The sequence below is a fragment of the Mobula birostris genome, chromosome 14 (assembly GCF_030028105.1).
Source record: "Mobula birostris isolate sMobBir1 chromosome 14, sMobBir1.hap1, whole genome shotgun sequence".
Classification (NCBI taxonomy): domain Eukaryota; kingdom Metazoa; phylum Chordata; class Chondrichthyes; order Myliobatiformes; family Myliobatidae; genus Mobula; species Mobula birostris.
In genome coordinates, this window is record NC_092383.1 from 55,944,983 (window position 1) to 55,963,634 (window position 18,652).

An 18,652-nucleotide genomic window follows, 5' to 3' on the forward strand; every position below is an offset into this window, starting at 1 on the left:
CTTGGGATAGGGGCGGCATAGCAGCGTAGTGGTTAGTGCTACGCTTTACAGTACAGGCGACCCAGGTACAATTCCCGCCACTACCTGTACGTTCTCCCCGTGACTGTGAGGCTTTCCTCCCAGTGCTCCGGTTTCCTCCCACAGTCCAAAGACGTACCAAGTGGTTGTTGTAAATTGTCCTGTGATTAGGATAGGATGAAATCGGGGGATTGCTGGATGGTGCAGCTCGAAAGGCCAGAGGGTTCTGTTCCATGCTGTATGTCAATAAAGGAGAGAAGATTTTAAAAATTAATTTCTATTTTTGGTTGATTTTGACAACTATCAAATTTTGGGGGTGGAACTTCCACACTATTAGCAAAAGTTATTGAGATTGAAGCCTGGGTTGATTTTGTCACAAGATAGAGTGGGTAGGCATAGACACTGAGAACCCATGATTATGATTCTGGATGTGGGGACCTGACCAGCAATATCTTTCCCAACCAATTGTACTTTGAGATTTGGCCTGCAAGTCTGCTCTGTCATTCAATATGGCATCTCTGAATGACAATTATCTGTCTCAACAGATGCTACTCAACATGCTGAGCTTCAGTCTTTTGCTCCAGATTCCAGCATCAAGAGTCTCTAGTATCTCGAGTATGTTCATTCCTGATCATCTAAAGCCCACATGGTCACAGAGAGAAAGTGCAGGCTGGACAGGGACAATACCATCTGTCCCATGGGGCCAAATGGTAACTAGCTGGAGAGCCAAGGGTAAATGGGTTTTGGGAAACTGGCTTAGTTCAGCTTATACTGAACTTCTGAAGAGAAACTTAGATACAGTTTAAAGGATGGAGGGTATGTCTCCCTTTTGCTGCCATCATAAAGACACCTAGATAAAATATTTTTTAATACCAAATTCAACACTGTTTTATGTAAAAGGTTTGCCTGGTTTTCACATTGGGATTTGATCAATGTTCTGATGAAAACGTACTATACCAGTGAGAAAATCTTGTGCCTGATTTGAGAGAACTCATTGCTATGGAACATCATACAGTAGAGGATAGCAAGCGGCTCTTCAACCCAGCACGTTGTGCCCAACTAATTCCGTGAATAGCAGGGATGAGGGGTATCACTAAGTGAAGGTCACCACGACCAGTATTTTTAGCCTTGATGTAAAATAAGCTATAGCCCATTTTTTTAAATGATCTTTTTTCAGTATTAACACCATCTGCACGAATTTTGAGAATACCATTTATAGATGGGTTCAGTCAATGAAATTTTAGGGAAACACGGACAATACACTATTGCCTCCAGTTTTCAGCCCACAGCTTTAAATTCAAACCCCATTTCAGATTTTAAAATCAGAATTTGTTGCAGGTGTAGCTGTATGTATAGGACAGCAAACCAGTGCTTGTCTTCAGCCTCATCAGCTGATGCAAGTCATGCCCTGATTTAATTCGAAGGAGATCAAGACTTTTGGTCAAAATTCCCCCGTGCTCAAGGTCCCAAAGGCTGATCATTTATTTATTTAGTTATTGAGATACAGTGTGGAATAGGCCCTTATTGCACTTTGAGCCACATCACCCAGCAACCCCCAAATTAACCCTTGCTTAGTCATGAGCCAATTTAAACTGACCAATTAACCTCCCAACCTCCCAATGTCCACAGAACCCGGAGGAAACAAAAGCAGTCACTGGGAGAATGCACAAACTCCAGACAGCAGCAGGAATTGAACCCGGGTCGCTGATACTGTAAAGTGTTGTGCTAACCACTATGCTACTATGCTACCCCATACTGTATTAATACTCCATACTCATCTTCATCCTGCTTACTAAATGTCTGCCATCTTTCCCATCCTAAGGGACCACTCTTTAAAAATATGTACTTCAATAAAAATCCTTTGCATATGTAATAAAAGGAGATAATCTACTATAGAAATACATACATATTATTGTATTTCTATCTTATCAGTTCTGCTTAATAGAATTTGCATCTTTTGAATATGTCCATTTTGATTTGGTTCATTTTAATTTTAACTGAAGTAATAAAAATGCAGAGAGGTGCTGGGGAAAGCAATGTTGATTCTATTTTTACATGCTTCATGTTGATTTCACTATAAATGGAAAATTCATGCAAATTAGCTGGCTAAAACAGATTTTTATGAAATGTGGAAAGAGACGTCAAAGAAAGCTAGAATAGTGTATTTTGTATCTTAATCTTAACAGCAATTCTATATGAAACTATTGCATGCATCATGTTCACCTTTTGTCATTCAGAGATCTATTTATGTATTGAAGCAAAATACTTTGGATGCTGGAAATCTGAAATTATCTATTTATATACTAATTGTATAGCCCTAAGAGTTACAATTAACCTGTTGTTTGAACTATTAGTGGTTGTAAACAGTCTGATTTTAAATTTCTTTCTTAGAGTTTGACTCTAATTAGCACTTATCCTAATTTTATTTCTTTTTTAGAATATTATTGATCTACATCTGCCTTTCATATATTAGATCAAATTATATTTGGAAAAGACAAATTACTCATGGTATAATTTTGACGTTAAATGCAAAGTAACTTCATTAATTCTTTCTCATGTGTCTACATGAGGTGTATGGAGGTGGCAAATTGGTTATTATTTAGTTTTATACTTGTATATCTTTAGTTACTGAATTTCATAACTGCTTGAAGGTTAGTAAGGAGAAGGGACTGTTGACGTTCTCTCCCCCTTAGTAAGCAGTCTTGGCATAAGTAGAAGTTTACACTAGTATTAATTAAGAAAATATACATTTTCTTCTAAAATTGCATCTATTGCATTATATTATTTCTTGCTCACTCCCATTTAAGTTCATCCCTTTTCCATTAGTAGGTTTAGATCCTTGCAAGTTTCAAGAGTAACTTCTCGGGTATTTGAAACCTAAACTAGATTCCTCTTTTCTCAACCGCTCTGCACTGAGATCTTTGGTTCTTATTCACAGTTAACCAATTAGCAACATTTTATAACCACTTATGGAATGCCTATTGTTAATAATTTCTCAACTACAACTACATTGAGAGATTACTGAGAAATATTACTGTGAAATTCCCAGCAGGCAGTCAAGAGATTGGACCTGAGAACAACTCAATTCTGAACAACATCTGGAATAATAAGGCCATTAACTTGAAGGAGTTTAATAATAACTTATTACAAACCTGAATCTGTTCTATTTGTAATATAGGACAGGGAAATTTCTGTTTAAATTACTGGCTCTTGATAGTCTATTTTGTACCTTTGCCGGTTAGAAAACTTAGACTAGATCACTGTTAAAAGCAACTGCTGTTGCCTTTGCCAGGAATCTGAGGCACCTTATATTTCATTGACAATGGAGATTTTATTTATACTGACTAAAAAATCTCCCTAATGGACAGTAGGAACAAAATTGCTTTGTTGGCCTTTTGCATGACAGGCACAAATGCTTCAGTAACTTTATCTATCACCAGCCATGTGGAGTAGATGGATTGAAAATTGCCTCAAATTATAACAATTTCACATGGTACCCACAAACGTTTACTGTGAATCTTGTTGAGACGTTTGACATTTATATTTATTGAAAAGTACTTTCACAAATATTCCTGTTTCTCTGTATTAATTTCTTACAACTTGACTAATTGTGTTCTGTTACAGCAGAGGACAGATCATCATTGTAAATTGTATTTGTACATCTACTTTTGAATAAATGATATGGACTTCTTATTGCACTGTAGGAGCATGTACTCTATTACTTACCCCATCAGCTCTTCCATTTGAGGTGCTTAATTAGTGCAGAATTATCTGGGACATTTATATGATATCATTGTCATAACTTATTTGCCCTTTTATAACAATAAGCATTCAGCTGCACCGATCAATTTGAATCCACACTTATATTAGAACCCATCTCAATAAGGACCATTCAAATATGCCTGAGTAGATTGCTGTAAGCACTTGCTAAAATGAAGCTGTTTTAGTAGTTTATATTTCACTTTAATGGTCAAAGAACTTACAATGATGACAGATCCCGATGATGAGTACATGTAGAACATGATGCCTGTTATATCTGTTGTTGTGCTGTTATCCTTGCAGAGGCTTTCAAATGGTTCCATTGATCCCAATGATGAGGTTAGTCAGGTTGTGGAGATGCAGGATTTGCTCGAGAAACAGAACTTTGAAATGTCACAGATGAAAGACCGCCTGTCCTCATTATCAGCACGTGTGGCAGAACTAGAGGAAGAACTGGATACAGCCAGGAAGGATCTGATCAGATCTGAGGAGATGAACAATAAGTACCAGAGAGACATCAGGGAGGTGAGATGTGACCACATTGAAATCAATTTAATCAACTGTCATTCCATCATTTTTTGTTTACCGCTGAATTATACAATAATATATATTTTTATCTGAAATCTATGCAAGTTGCTCAATAGCTTGCAATTTTTCCAGTAGGAGTGTTGTTACTTTTTTGTAAATATCTAGTTTCTCCACGGCAAAAAAAATCTTTTCAAATCTACTTGCATTCTTGCCATTTCTATGAGAAGAATGCCTCTCTTCATAGTAACATATGAATAATACGATTCTTGGATTTTCAGCTCATATTTCATACTTTGTGTTAGTGTAATCAAAACAGGAACTTGCCACGCAAGTGTCCATCATTCAAATACCAGGGCTAAAGCTAACAGTACTGGTGCCACCAGTCATTGAAAGCTCCCTTTACCAAAAAGTGAAAAGAAACTCATTCTCAGGTTGAATTGAATTGTTCAAATTCAGTAGATGTGTAAACATGAGAAATTCTGCAGGTGCTAGAAATCTAAAGCAATGCACACAAAACACTGGAGGAACTCAGCAGGCAGCATCTGTGCAGATGAGTAAACAATCAACATTTCAGACTGAGACCCTTCTTCACAACTGGAAAGAAAGAGGGAAGACGCCAGAATAAAAAGATGGAGGGAGGGGAAGGAGGATGGCTAGAAGGTGATAGGTGGATAGGAAAGGTAAAAGGCTGGAGAGGAAGGAATCTGATAGGAGAGACCATAAGACCGAAAGATATAGGAGCAGAATTAAACCATATGGCCCATTGAGTCTGCTCCACCATTTCATTACGGCTGATCCAATTTTTCTCTCAGCCCCAATCTCCTGTCTTCTCCCCATATCCCTTCATGACCTGACCAAACAAGAATCTATCAACCTCTGCCTTAAATATATATAAAGACTTGGCCTCCACACTGCCTGTGGCAAAGAATTCCATAGATTCTCTACTCCCTGACTAAAGAAGTTCCATTGCATCTCTGTTCTAAAAGGATGCCCCTTTATTCTGAAGCTGTGTCCTCTAGTCTCAGACTCTCTCACTACAGGAAACATCCTCTACACATCCACTCTATCAAGGCCTTTCACCTTTCGATAGATTTCAATGAGGTCGCCCCTCATTCTTCTGAATTCCAGTGAATACAGACCCGGAGCGATCAAACACTCTTCCCATGACAAGCCATTCAATTCTGGAAGAGGGACACCAGGGGGGTTGATAGGCAGGTGAGAAGAGGTAAGTGTTCAGAGTGGGGAAAAGAAGAATTGTAGTGTTTTGTGCTTGAAAAGTTATTCTAACTTTTGAGGCTGTCCACAAAATGAAAATTACATGCATCAAACTTTAATCAGATATCAATTGAACAAGTCAGTGCTTTTGGGGAGCATATTTGATAATGACAGAGCTCTTCTCTGACTAAATGAACTGATATTGGAAATTTCCACGGACTTCATAGTCTTTGAATTGCTTTTTATCTAATGTGCATTCAGAGTTGTTGATGTGGACGAACACTTAGCAAAATCACACAAAGAGATGTAGAAAAGAAAGAAAAACACAAGTAGGACCAGGACATCTGGTGCTTCATGACTACTCCACCATTCAGTGCAATCACTGCTAATCTATCTCAATATATTCCCCCTCTCCCCATGACCCACTGATGCCCTTTGTATCTGGAAATCAACTTATGTCCTCTTCAAATATTCTAGACGAATTGACCACCATACCACATTAAGGTTCACCACCCTCGGAGTGAAAACATTTCTCTTCATCTCAGTTATTAACTTGCATCTTGAGATTTTGACTCTAGTTCTTGGCCCACAAGCCAAGGGAAACATCCTCCTTGTCTTCTGTCAGTTCAACTATGTTAGAATTTTGTGCTTTTCAAGTAGACCCCTACTTGTGCTCTAAATTCTTGTGAAGATCTCTCCTTCTACAACAGCCTTGTCATCCCAGGAGTCAGTGGATCAAGCTTCACGTCACGTCATGCGGATAAAATTGTATATAACACTCCTAGTTCAGTCCCTGTATAATTGTACTGAGACATCTTTGCTCCTGTATTGACAACCTTTTTCCTATAAAGACCAATATACCATTGTCTTTTTAACTGATTGCTACACATGTATGTTTTCTTCAACAACTGGTGTGCAAGGACATTCAAGTCCTTTTGTACATTAACATTTCTCTGTCTATCACCATTTAAATAATACTCTACTTTTCTATTTCTCCAACCAATGTGCACAGCGCACTCAACTTTATCTGCTCACGCAGCTTGTCTAAATTGCTTTGAAGCCCCTTTGCAACCTTCTTACAACCCTAGCCACTTCCGTGCCATTGTCAAATTTAAAAATGCTGCATTTGGTTGCTTGATACAGGCTGTGAATAGCTGGGGCCCATACACTGAGCCCTGTGATATACCACATGTCACACTAGCCACCATAAGAAAGTTGCAGTTATTTCTACTCTCAGTTTCCTGCCTCTCAGTTAATTTTCAACTTGTGCCAATACGTTACCCCCTCCCACCCCATCCCATGTCCTTTAGTTTGCATACTAACCTTCTATGTCAAACATTATTAAAGGCCTCCTGAAAATCTAAACAATTATATCCATTGTTTCTATTTTATTTACTAGATAAGTTGTAGCCTTAAAAAAAACTTGAGTTGTGTTTATCAAACATACTTCTATCTCATAGATCCATTTCGGATTTGCCCAATCCCAGTAATATTTTCTGTGAGTCTTGCTGTCATATTTTTTATAATTTACTTGTATTTTCCCTATTACCCTATTGGGATAACTGGTTTGTAATACTCTGTTTTCCCTCTCCTTGCTTTTTTAAACAATGGGTTCACATTTGACATTCCCAATCTACAGCAATCATTTCATAATCTATAGATATTTTAGAAGATGACCAATTACTGCATCCACTATTTCTATAGCTACCTCGTATGGTCCTCTCAGTGCTGATCATTTAGGCTTCTTTAAGTGGTGCTTTGAAAATTCTCTTATCAAGGTACACGGCCGAGGAGTAGTTCAGCTTGTTCAGCTCCCTTTTATGATCTGCTGAAGCTGCAGATTTAATTATCAAGAGGCTTGAAATGTCAACTCTTTTCCTCAGGCTGCCACCAACCAAGCAAAGGCTGACATGGTTTTACTCTGCATTTCACTTTTCCATTTAGCTCTCATTTTGTTGTCTTTAGGCAATGGCACAGAAGGAAGACATGGAGGAGAGGATTACAACACTTGAAAAACGTTATCTAGCTGCACAAAGAGAGTCTACTTCAGTTCATGATCTTAACGACAAACTTGAAAGCGAACTTGCTAATAAAGAATCTTTGCATCGCCAGGTAACCTGTTTGTCATTGATAAATATGTTAATGCAGATGAGTATTTACTTAGCATGCTGATATACAGGTACTTCTACATATGACAACAAACTTGAATTTGACTTTAGTAGACACTTCAGCAATTTCCAGATAGTTTTATAGATAGAAGTGGATTGTCAAATGCTGCTGTGCTCTCCATGTACTCAATGAGTAAATATCCAGACCAGTACTTTTATTTACTTCCTTCTCCCTTTTCTATGCACTGTGCTGTTTCTTTTACTGCGGCAGGCATTCTCCATCTCCATTCAGTGAAGATCTAACTGTGGGCAAAAGGGCCTGTTCCTTTGCTGTACTATCTTATGTTCTAACACTCAAGAGGCCTTAAGCTATCCAGGTCAAAGCATCTTGCCTGATTTCAAAGTTCAAAGTAAATTTACTATCAAAGTAAGTGTGTGTCACATATACTACCCTAAGATTCATTTTCTTGCAGGCATTCATAGTAGAACAAGGAAGTGAATAACTAATGTGCAATTGAAGAAAATCTGTGTAAATACAAAAATAAATAAATATATAATATTGAGGTAATGAGTTGTAGAGTCCTTGAAAGTGAGTCCATAAGTTGTGGAATTAGTTTTGAGTTGAGGAGAGTGAAATTATCCATGCTGGTTCAGGAGCCTGATGGATGAAGGATAATAACTGTTCCTGAACCTGGTGGTGTGGGACCTGTGGCTCCTGTACCTCCTTCCTGATGGCAGCAATGGGAAGAGGGCATGGCCTGGATGATGGGGGACTTTGATTGTGGAGACAATGTAACATTAGACTTACAGACTCATAGGGTAATACAGAATGGAGGTAGACTCTTTGGCCTAACTAGTCCAGCAAACCACACCATCCTCCTTGCCAGTTCCAGTTGCCCATGTTTGGCCCATAAACCTCCAAGCCCCTCCCCTCCCCTTCCTGTAGCTTTCTAAATCCCTCTTTGATGTTACAGTTGTACCCCCCTCGACCACATCTTCTGGCAGATGATTTCTAGCTACTCGCTACCTCTATATAAAGAAGTTGCCTCTCAGTTGCTTTTAAATCTCTCCCCTCTCATCTTGTAAGCGCTGTAAGTATTCATTCCTTCTACATTATAAGATACACTACAATTGCTCATGTTGATTATTCGGACATGACCTCTCAAACCTGCAACCTCTATCACCAGGTAGTGCAAGACTGGCAGGTGGACAGTGAAAACATCAACCAGAGGCCCATGTCTGAGTTGTACAAAATTCCTAACTTGGAAAAATGCCATTATTTTTTCATTACAAAATTATCTTCACCAGTCTAAGAAGACAGTTCACTGCCACCTTTTTAAGGGCGATAAATGCTGACCTTGCTTGTTTACCCGCATCCTGATAAATACTGAACAAGTGGTTGGATGACTGTCCTCATCAAAGACTGTGCACAATTTTGGCTAGATTATTTCTATCCCCAGAGAGAAATTGTATGTCTGTTCCCTGATAGGTGGCAGTCGTGTGCAAAGAAATTCATTGTGTGAAACTAAAGCAACCTAATGGCCTCAGTTTCTGTGACACTAGGCTGACTAGTCAGCAGCACTTCCAAGTTAAAATAAAAACTCCGCATATCAGAGCTGTTCTGTTTAAATTTGTATAATGAATAGAGCAGCCAGCTTGGAAACATTGTCAGTTGCACAGAATTCAGCCTATGATGCGCCTTTAATGCACTCAGAGTCATTCAATTACAATATCCTACAGCTGGTTTTTAAAGCAATGACAACAATATTTTTTTAACCGTTGTCCATTTTATTTGATGTATTTTAAGGAGGTGCATTGATAAATGATTTTGCTTGGTTATGACTAAGTTCCAGTGGCTGTCCTTGGCATTCAAGACCAGTGATCCTGATCTATACAAGAAGTCCAGGTATGACTTGGAAGGCTATTTTAAGAGTGAAAAACATTTCCAATTGAAGTTAAGGATGGAATCGGATGCATGTCAGCTCTGGCAGACCATTACTTTCAACAAGGTGAAACCTAACACCATGAATGGCTGTGATGTTTCACTCCCAGATTAGCGCATTACCTTCTATGCAAGCTTTGAAAGGGAGAATAATATTATGCCTGTGTGAATCCCTGCAGCATCTGGTGACCCTGTGATCTCTGTCTCGGAGGCCAACGTCAGAACATCTTTCACGAGGGTGAACCCTCACAAGGTGTCAATCTCTGATAGTGTACCTGGCAGGGCAATGAAAATCTGTGACAACCAACTGGTAGGAGTGTTCAAGAACATCTTCAATCTCTCACTGCTGCAGTCAGAGGTTCCCATCTGCTTCAAAAGGGCAACAATCATACCAGTGCCCAAGAAGAGCAGGATGAGCTGCCTCAATGATTATCACCGCATTGCACTTACATCTAATGTGACAAAGTGCATGGAGAGGTTGGCATTGGCCAGAATCAACTCCTGCCTAAGCAAGGGCCTGGTCCCACTGCAATTCACCTATCGCCACAATAGGTCTGCAGCAGATGCAATCTCACTGGCTCTCCACTCAGCCTTGAATGGCCTGGACAATAGCATGCCTACGTCAGGCTGCTAGTTATCGACCCAGCATTCAACACCTTCATTGCCTCAGTACTAATCAACAGGCTCCAAAACCTGGGCCTATGCTCCTCCCTCTGCAACTGGATCTTTAACTTTCTCAAGTGGAGACCACAGTCAGTGTAGATCGGAATTAACTCACTGACAGTCAACACTGGTCCACCTCAAGGAAGTGTATTTAGCCCATTGCTCTACTCACTTTACACCCACGATTGTGTGGCTAGGAACAGCTCAAACACTATTTACAGGTATGTGGATGACACAACAATTGTTGGCAGAATTTCAGATGGTGACGAGGAGCTGTACAGGAGTGAGACAGGTCAGCTGGTTAAGTGGTGTCGCAATAACAACCCTGGGGGATGAGGAAGCCCTCTCATCTTATTTATCTGAGTATTTCTGAAAATGAAACACTGACCCTGTGCCTTGTTTTGTTGAGACTCCCACTATCTTGTATTTTCAGAAAAGAAGACAACCTTCTATTCCCAGACTGCTTCCAATTTTCTAAAACTCCAGATACAGTCAAAAACTGTTTGATACATGGAGGGTTCATGTAGCTTTAGTTATCCTACATTTAGAAAGCAGTTAATAGCTATTATACAAATACTAGATGTTATAAGATTAGATGATACGTACGTTATGGGCATATGACAGAATAGATCTGCATTATTAAATCATTTGGACAAGCTTTTCTCTAAATACTAATGTTAGTCGAAAATGTAAACATGATGTGTTATGCTTTGCTTCATAGTTCAGGGTTTGGTCAGCATTGTTTACTGCAACTTAGACAAAATGCAGAACATAGCAAAATGAGTTGCAGTTAATGCTTGTTTCTCAATGAACAGTAAATGTATTAATTAACTTAAATGAATTTTTTTATTAATGGTGATGAAGTTCTAAAAGCCTCTTGATCAATGCTAATTGTATTTGAATATCCCAATCCTTCTTTTCTTTTTGCTGAGTGTTCTTTTCTCAAATCCTGTCTATGATACATAGACTGTTTGTTATTTAAGCTTATGCAGTGTTGACGTAGATACTGTTTGCTGGCTGAGTCATTTGTTTCCTTAGGCAGAAAGCTGATTTGCAGCTGGTGTTCCCAAATAGTTTTCTATTTCAATACTGACCAGGCCTGGGTGCTTATGATGAGCACAGTGAGAACACTAAACCACTGTTTCCCTCAGGGCTCATTACACAAAGTGTCAATTTTGTCTATTACTGGAAATGTTAAGAACCATGGTGGGATATGAATGAAAGGGGTAGACAAGGCTGGTTTAACAGTCCCCATGTTGAAAGCTTAACCTTTCGTGCCAAGGATCAAGGGATCAATCTGATTTTGGAACAAAGGCGATGGAAGGTACTGGAGTCACTCAGCCAAGGTGCTAACAGGTCAATGCAGATGATTAAAAAACGATATTGACAAGCACTAGATTCTTTACACACAAACACACACACACACACACACTATTGCAGCAAACCTACAGAAGAGAAAAAGATAAGGAATAAAGGATTTATTAGTAGAGTTGCTGCTTTAAAGCTCCAGTGGCCTGGGTTTAATTCTGTCCTTTGACGTTGTCTGTATAGAATTTACATATGAACTACCTCCCATATTCCCAAGATATGTAGGTTGGTATGATCATTGGCTAATTTGAGTTTTTCCTAGTGTGTACTGTAGGTGAGTGTGCAAACTTCATATGAGTATTTGGGAATGTGGGGAGAATAAAGAAGGATTGGTCTAACTAGGATTAGTCTAAATGTAATTAGCCGAAATAGATACCTGAAGATTGGGGCGGACTTAGTGAGCCAAAGATCCTGTTTTAGTGCTGTAGGATTTGTGGGACTCGGAAGTAAATTAGTTCCATTTATAATTTTTTCAATATGGTAATGTACATTTTTTTAATAGTATGGGGTATCTCGTTCACAGTGGGCTTATACAAATGATTAACTATTTCACAGCTCATTTTGATTGCATGCGGAATGTGACATAAGATTTTTTTTTATCTCCAGTGTTGTAGAAAGAGATTTGATGTGTAGAGTGTCATTCAGCCAAAAGAATATGACTGCAGTACTCAATGTGACACTCTTTTCTTTTATGAAGAGTGAAGAGAAGAATCGACATTTCCAGGAACTGCTGGAGCTGGCTGAGCAAAAGCTACAACAGACGATGAGGAAGGCCGAGACCTTGCCTGAGGTGGAGGCTGAGCTTGCTCAACGGGTGGCAGCATTGACAAAGGTGAGTCTTCTCACTGGCCTTCAAAATGGAAAGGAAACACTGTAATTAACTAAATGTATCCTGTCAGCATTTTGATTAATTTGCCATTCCTTCAGGAAGGTTTTTGAATTTTTGTTCATTATTTTTGGACCTCTGTTGCAAATATTTAATGAAATTCATGTTACAGAATAGGCATACAGAGTGGATGCAGAGGTGAGGCTGTTAGGCATGGGCCTGGATTTTACATTAAATACCAAGGGACAATGTTCATCAGTGACCTCAAACCAAACTCCTTGTAAAGTTTAACTAATGATTTGTGACTCCTCCAACATTACTTTAGTCGAGTTTTTAAAAGCATTGTTAGGATGAGCTTTAAGCCACCTGTTTAAGACTAATTGTGAATATTACTGCATAACTGAAGATATGGCATCTAATAGTTTTTACAATGGCATCTTACAGCACATTTTTATTTAGATGAGAACTTTTCAGTGTTATTTTGCAACATAAGTTGATTTTACTAACAATTCTGGCTCAAGATCCGATTTTGTCAAATGAAATATTAAGCTACTATCTTTTGGAAAATATTCTTACAGTGCACTTTAGCAAGAAATATTTTGTTTCTGATAAATAGTTGGTTGATCATTTTAGAAACAAATCTGCCATTTCTTCTTGGATTTATTCATTCAATTTTATAAAGAGATAACATGGATGTAATTGTTCTCATCTCTTAATTTCCACAACTCATGATGCAAGTGGTACAGAGATCTGCAAAATAGATGTTGGTGTTGTGGTTTATGTGCTGAGTTTATTTCATCTCCAACTCTTAACTTTAAGGCAAAAGTTCTGTTCCTAAATATAATGGCTCAAGTTTTCTGAAGATGTGCATCTTCCTTGATTCTCTGAGAGTTTGCAACTGTTTTGCAATTGATTTTATCTCAAACGATAGATTACTGAAACAACATACATCAAAGTTGCTGGTGAACGCAGCAGGCCAGGCAGCATCTCTAGGAAGAGGTACAGTCGACGTTTCAGGCCGAGACCCTTCGTCAGGACTAACTGAAGGAAGAGTTAGTAAGAGATTTGAAAGCGGGAGGGGGAGGGGGAGATCCAAAATGATAGGAGAAGACAGGAGGGGGAGGGATGGAGCCAAGAGCTGGACAGGTGATTGGCAAAAGGGATATGAGAGGATCATGGGACAGGAGGTCCGGGGAGAAAGACAAGGGCGGGGCAACCCAGGGGATGGGCAAGGGGTATAGTCAGAGGGACAGAGGGAGAAAAAGTAGAGAGAAACAATGTGTGTATATAAATAAATAACAGATGGGGTACGAGGGGGAGGTGGGGCCTTAGCGGAAGTTAGAGAAGTCGATGTTCATGCCATCAGGTTGGAGGCTACCCAGACGGAATATAAGGTGTTGTTCCTCCAACCTGAGTGTGGCTTCATCTTTACAGTAGAGGAGGCCGCGGATAGACATGTCAGAAGGGGAATGGGATGTGGAATTAAAACGTGTGGCTACTGGGAGATCCTGCTTTCTCTGGCGGACAGAGCGTAGGTGTTCAGCAAAGCGGTCTCCCAGTCTGCGTCGGGTCTCGCCAATATATAGAAGGCCACATCGGAAGCACCCGACGCAGTATATCACCCCAGCCGACTCACAGGTGAAGTGTCGCCTCACCTGGAAGGACTGTCTGGGGCCCTGAATGGTGGTAAGGGAGGAAGTGTAAGGGCATGTGTAGCACTTGTTCGGCTTACAAGGATAAGTGCCAGGAGGGAGATCAGTGGGGAGGGATGGAGGGGACGAATGGACAAGGGAGTCGCGTAGGGAGCGATCCCTGCGGAAAGCAGAGGGAGGGGGAAGGGAAAGATGTGCTTAATGGTGGGATCCAGTTGGAGGTGGCGGAAGTTACGGAGAATAATGGGAAAGTTATAAAAGTGAAGTTTGAAATCCAAAGTACTGGTAAGGAACACACATTAGAGAAACAGCTGCCGCCCAGAAGATTGGTCAGTTCTTTGTGAGAGTCACAAAAAGCTATGAGTGTTATGATAAGGAGTAGTAAATAATAGAGTCATAGAGAGATACTGAATGAAACAACAGTGACCTTATCCTGAGAATTAAATGTTTCCGTTTCCTACATTCTCTCTGACTATTTTTTAATTGTTTATATCCTCTCTCTATTTCTACTTGTATTTCACATGTTTTCCACCTTTCATGTCTTCCTTTAAATGTGATGGGTTTAATACAATTTTTGAATTTTCATTTGAATTCCAAGATGCATGAGGAAGAGAAAGCAGCTTGAAGTACAGAATCAAAAGAGATGGGAAAAGCCAGTTCTAGTCCTTTTTTTCCTTGCATTTAATAAAGTATTACACAAAGGCAGGTCACATTACTGTGATCCTCTCTAGGGCAGAAAATGATAGTTGCATGTGAATAATCTGACAAGTAGTATGAATTAAAACTCTAGTGATTTGTGAAGTTTTCTCAGGCTCACAATACCCACTATCAGAAAGACTTGTCAACAACTATATGGGAACGCTGTGACTTGCAACATCCTCTCCAAGTATACCCCATTTTGGCCTGAACCAACTCTCAGAGACTACTTTATGAGGTACACTATACCTATAAGCCTCGTTAATGCAAATATCTAATCAGCCAATCACGTGGCAGCAACTCAATGCATAAAAGCATGCAGACGTGCTCAAAAGGTTCAGTTGTTGTTCAGACCAAACATCAGAATGGGGAAGAAATGTGAGATCAGTGATTTTGACTGTGGAATGATTGTTGTGCTAGATGGAGTGTTTGAGTATCTCAGAAACTACTGATTTCCTGGGATTTTTGCAAACAACACTCCCTGGAATTTACAGAGAATGGTGCAAAAAAAAAACAAAATACATCCAGCGAGGGGTAGTTGTGAGTGCAAGAAAGCCATGTTAATGATAGACGACGGAGGAGAAAGGCCAGACTGCTTCAAGCTGAAAGGAAGTTGACAGTAACCACATGTTACAATAGTGGTGTGCAAAAGACCATCTCTGAAAGCACAACACGTCAAGCCTTGAACTGGATGGGTTGCAGCAGCAGAAGAAGAAGATCACACTGGCATCCAAGGGGTATCTAATAAAGTGGCCACTGAGGGTTTACTGTTTCTTTATTTTTAGATTTTTAGATTTAGATTTAGGTTCAACTTTATTGACATTGTGCCGAGTACAGATACAAAGCCAATGAAATGCATTTAGCATCTGACCAGAAATGCAAAGAATAGTCTATTCTTAGACTTTATCATCCCTGCAGTACAATCTTGACAGTTTATGAGAACAAATATAGGCTGCAGGTTTTATAAAACTAGCACTTATTTTTTAAGGGCAATTAAGACTAGGATATGAATTCCGAGCTAGCTAGTGATGCTCATATTCTGAGAGTGAATATTTTAATAATATCATACTGCAGGAAAAATTAAATCCCATCGTACATTGGATTCTCATCTTACCTGCAACATTAAGTTGGAAGTTTTTTGAAGATCTCTGTTAATTGTATTTCAAAAGAAGTTAGTGCCTAAAATCCAAAACATTTAGGTTGTGAAAATTCAGCTTTTGAACCATAGACTGGATTCCGGTTAATTGGAACACATCAGGACCAGTATATTTTGGCCCAATTAAGTGGCTGTCACAATGCCAGCATATCCTTTCTTAGATATGGGTCAAAAACTGCTCACAATACTCCAAAGATGGCCTGACCAATGTCTCATAAAGCCTTAGTATTACATCCTTGTTTTTATATTCTTATCCTCTTGAAATGAATGCTAATATTGCACTTGCCTTCTTTGCAACACACTCAACTTGCATTTTGACCTTTAGCTCATCCTGTACTAGGACTCCTAAGTCCCTTTGCACTTCCAATTTCTGAATCTAGTCCCCATTTAGTAAATAATCTCGGCCTTTATTCCTTCTACCAACATGCATGACCATAAACATCCCAATACTCTATTCCATCTGCCATTTCTTTGCCTATTCTCCTAATCTGTCCATTCCTTCTGCAGACTACCTGCATCCTCAACACTACCTGCCCTTCCACCCATAGCATATAGCATGAACTATAGAGGATCCAATTCCGGCATCCAACTAGAAAATGCCCCCCTAATTTCCATTTTGCTCTTGCATGTTAGCCAATCTTTGGTTCATGCTAGTATCTTTCTTTAATACCTTCAGCTCTTATCTTGTTTTAACATCCTCATGCTGTAGTGTATACTCTCTCTTTTGCTTTTTTACTGTCTTTGAATTCCCTTGTTAGTCATGGTTGCCTCATCCTGCTATTAGAATACTTCTTTTTGGATGAACTGATCATGTGTCTTCTGGTTATCTCTACCTATGTCCCCATTCCATCAATTTTGGTCAACCCCTCCCTCATGCCTCTGTACTCAACTGGAATACTGATATATCTGATTTTAGCTTCTTCCTCTCAAACTGCAGAATGAATTTAGTATTCATGTACATTTCTACTTTTGACTTTGTTTGAATTTGCTGTAATTGTATAAGTTGATAAACACCAGACTTTGTGAAGAACCACCCCAAAAGTTGACACCTGTCTGGTTTTTGGTTTGAGTATGTAATTTTGATTCAGTATTAGAAGTTTAGATGAGTTGATTCTAAAAATAGCGATCCAAATTGTAATAATTTAAATCTTGCTCTGCTCTGTGTCATATTTGCAAAGGACGTTGTTTTAGGTGATAATCAATTGCTAACTTGCCCTTACTATAAAGAGTTAATATTATAAAACAGAGAGTATAGATTTCTGGAGTCCCACAACACATTGCACAACATCCACTTACAATAAGACAGCCTCTATTCCATATTCTGTAGTGTAGTAAATCAGATTTACTGCACCGATGGATAGCTACAGCTTGCTTGGAGCAGTTCCATAGCAGGTGCGTAATGTGAAGCTAGCAAATGGAGCTGAAGATGAGGTAATCTGATGCACAAATAACTTTTAAAATGTGCAGAAATAGGATGGGAAGCTAAGACCGGTTTTTATTTTCTTATACCAATAACTTTGCCTCATGTTTGAGTTAAATGAATATTCAATTGAAAAGTGTTGAAAGAGTACAAATTTTATTCCGGTTTTAACTTGTTCTATTACCATTCCGCTTGAAGTGACAATATTTATGTCAGAGAAGTTATGTAAGTACTCTGAAATGATGTAGAAACACTGATTTTGAGGATCAGTTCTGTGGAAAATCATATTTATGGGAGTATTTCTGTTCAGTGCTCGGTGTTAATTCAACAGTGGTGTCATGAACACAGTAACAGTAAAGGTCACAAAATGCCTCCAATCTCTGCAAACTCTGCCTCATGCAATTCTGACTAGACAAAACAGTCTTGTGAATGCAGGATAAATGTTGCCTCTTTTTCTGTTAGGCAGAAGAAAGGCATGGGAACATAGAAGAACGTTTAAGACAACTGGAGAGCCAGCTAGAAGAAAAAAATCAAGAACTTGGACGGGTAGGTTATATATTGTTAATGAGAGAAATCTGGACCCCTTGTTTAACTGAAAATACTTCACAGAAATCTGTATTTAAATTTGATTACTTTTTATGTGCTAACCTCCTGGTCCCCTGCTTAAGTCAGCTTTTCACAATGCAATCATCTTTGATCAGGTGTTCCCAACTTTGGGTCGACAGACCCCTTGCTTAATGGTATTGTTCCATAGCAGGAAAAAAGGTTGTGAACCCTTGCCTTAGATGATTGAAAAACTGTGAAGAAAAAATATTTGTTCATTAAAAGTAGTACAGATGTCCTCCTTCAAGGACACCATATGATATATAAAGATAATCTTTTTGAGGTTCATAAAACTGCTCAAATGTCAACACAGCCTGTGTATTTGGCACAAGTTTGCCACAAGTGAACCAATTAGTTGTATTTTTATTGATCTTCAATGTTGAGAAAATGGTAATTAGTATGTAGTTTTGCAAGGACGAAAGAGGTATGAAGGTAATATTGATAGGCAGTGAGTAGATTTGTAACTCACAGACTCCTGAAGAATCATATTAATGACAGCTTACAAAAACTGAACAACAGAATAAGTAACATTGACAAGAAATTTACTGTTTAGTAAACTGAAACCCTGAGCAGATCCCATATTGAATCAACAGCTAATTATGTTGTTATACAGTACATTAGATAGGATTTATTTCCAACTTTTGTATCAATATGTTTTCAACCAGATTAATTTATTGTTAACATAGTTCATATTTTTA

At 38.9% G+C, this 18,652-nt stretch overlaps 1 protein-coding gene across 1 annotated transcript in view; it reads left to right on the plus strand.

Annotated features, from left to right (window-relative positions):
• Positions 1 to 18,652, plus strand: part of ppfia4 (PTPRF interacting protein alpha 4) — a 747,438-nt gene that overhangs the window by 635,747 nt on the left and 93,039 nt on the right. The window contains exons 6-9 of the mRNA XM_072277740.1: positions 4,081 to 4,302; positions 7,486 to 7,632; positions 12,299 to 12,433; positions 17,814 to 17,897. Coding sequence (XP_072133841.1) covers positions 4,081 to 4,302; positions 7,486 to 7,632; positions 12,299 to 12,433; positions 17,814 to 17,897 — 588 coding nt within the window. The remainder of the gene's footprint in view (positions 1 to 4,080; positions 4,303 to 7,485; positions 7,633 to 12,298; positions 12,434 to 17,813; positions 17,898 to 18,652) is intronic.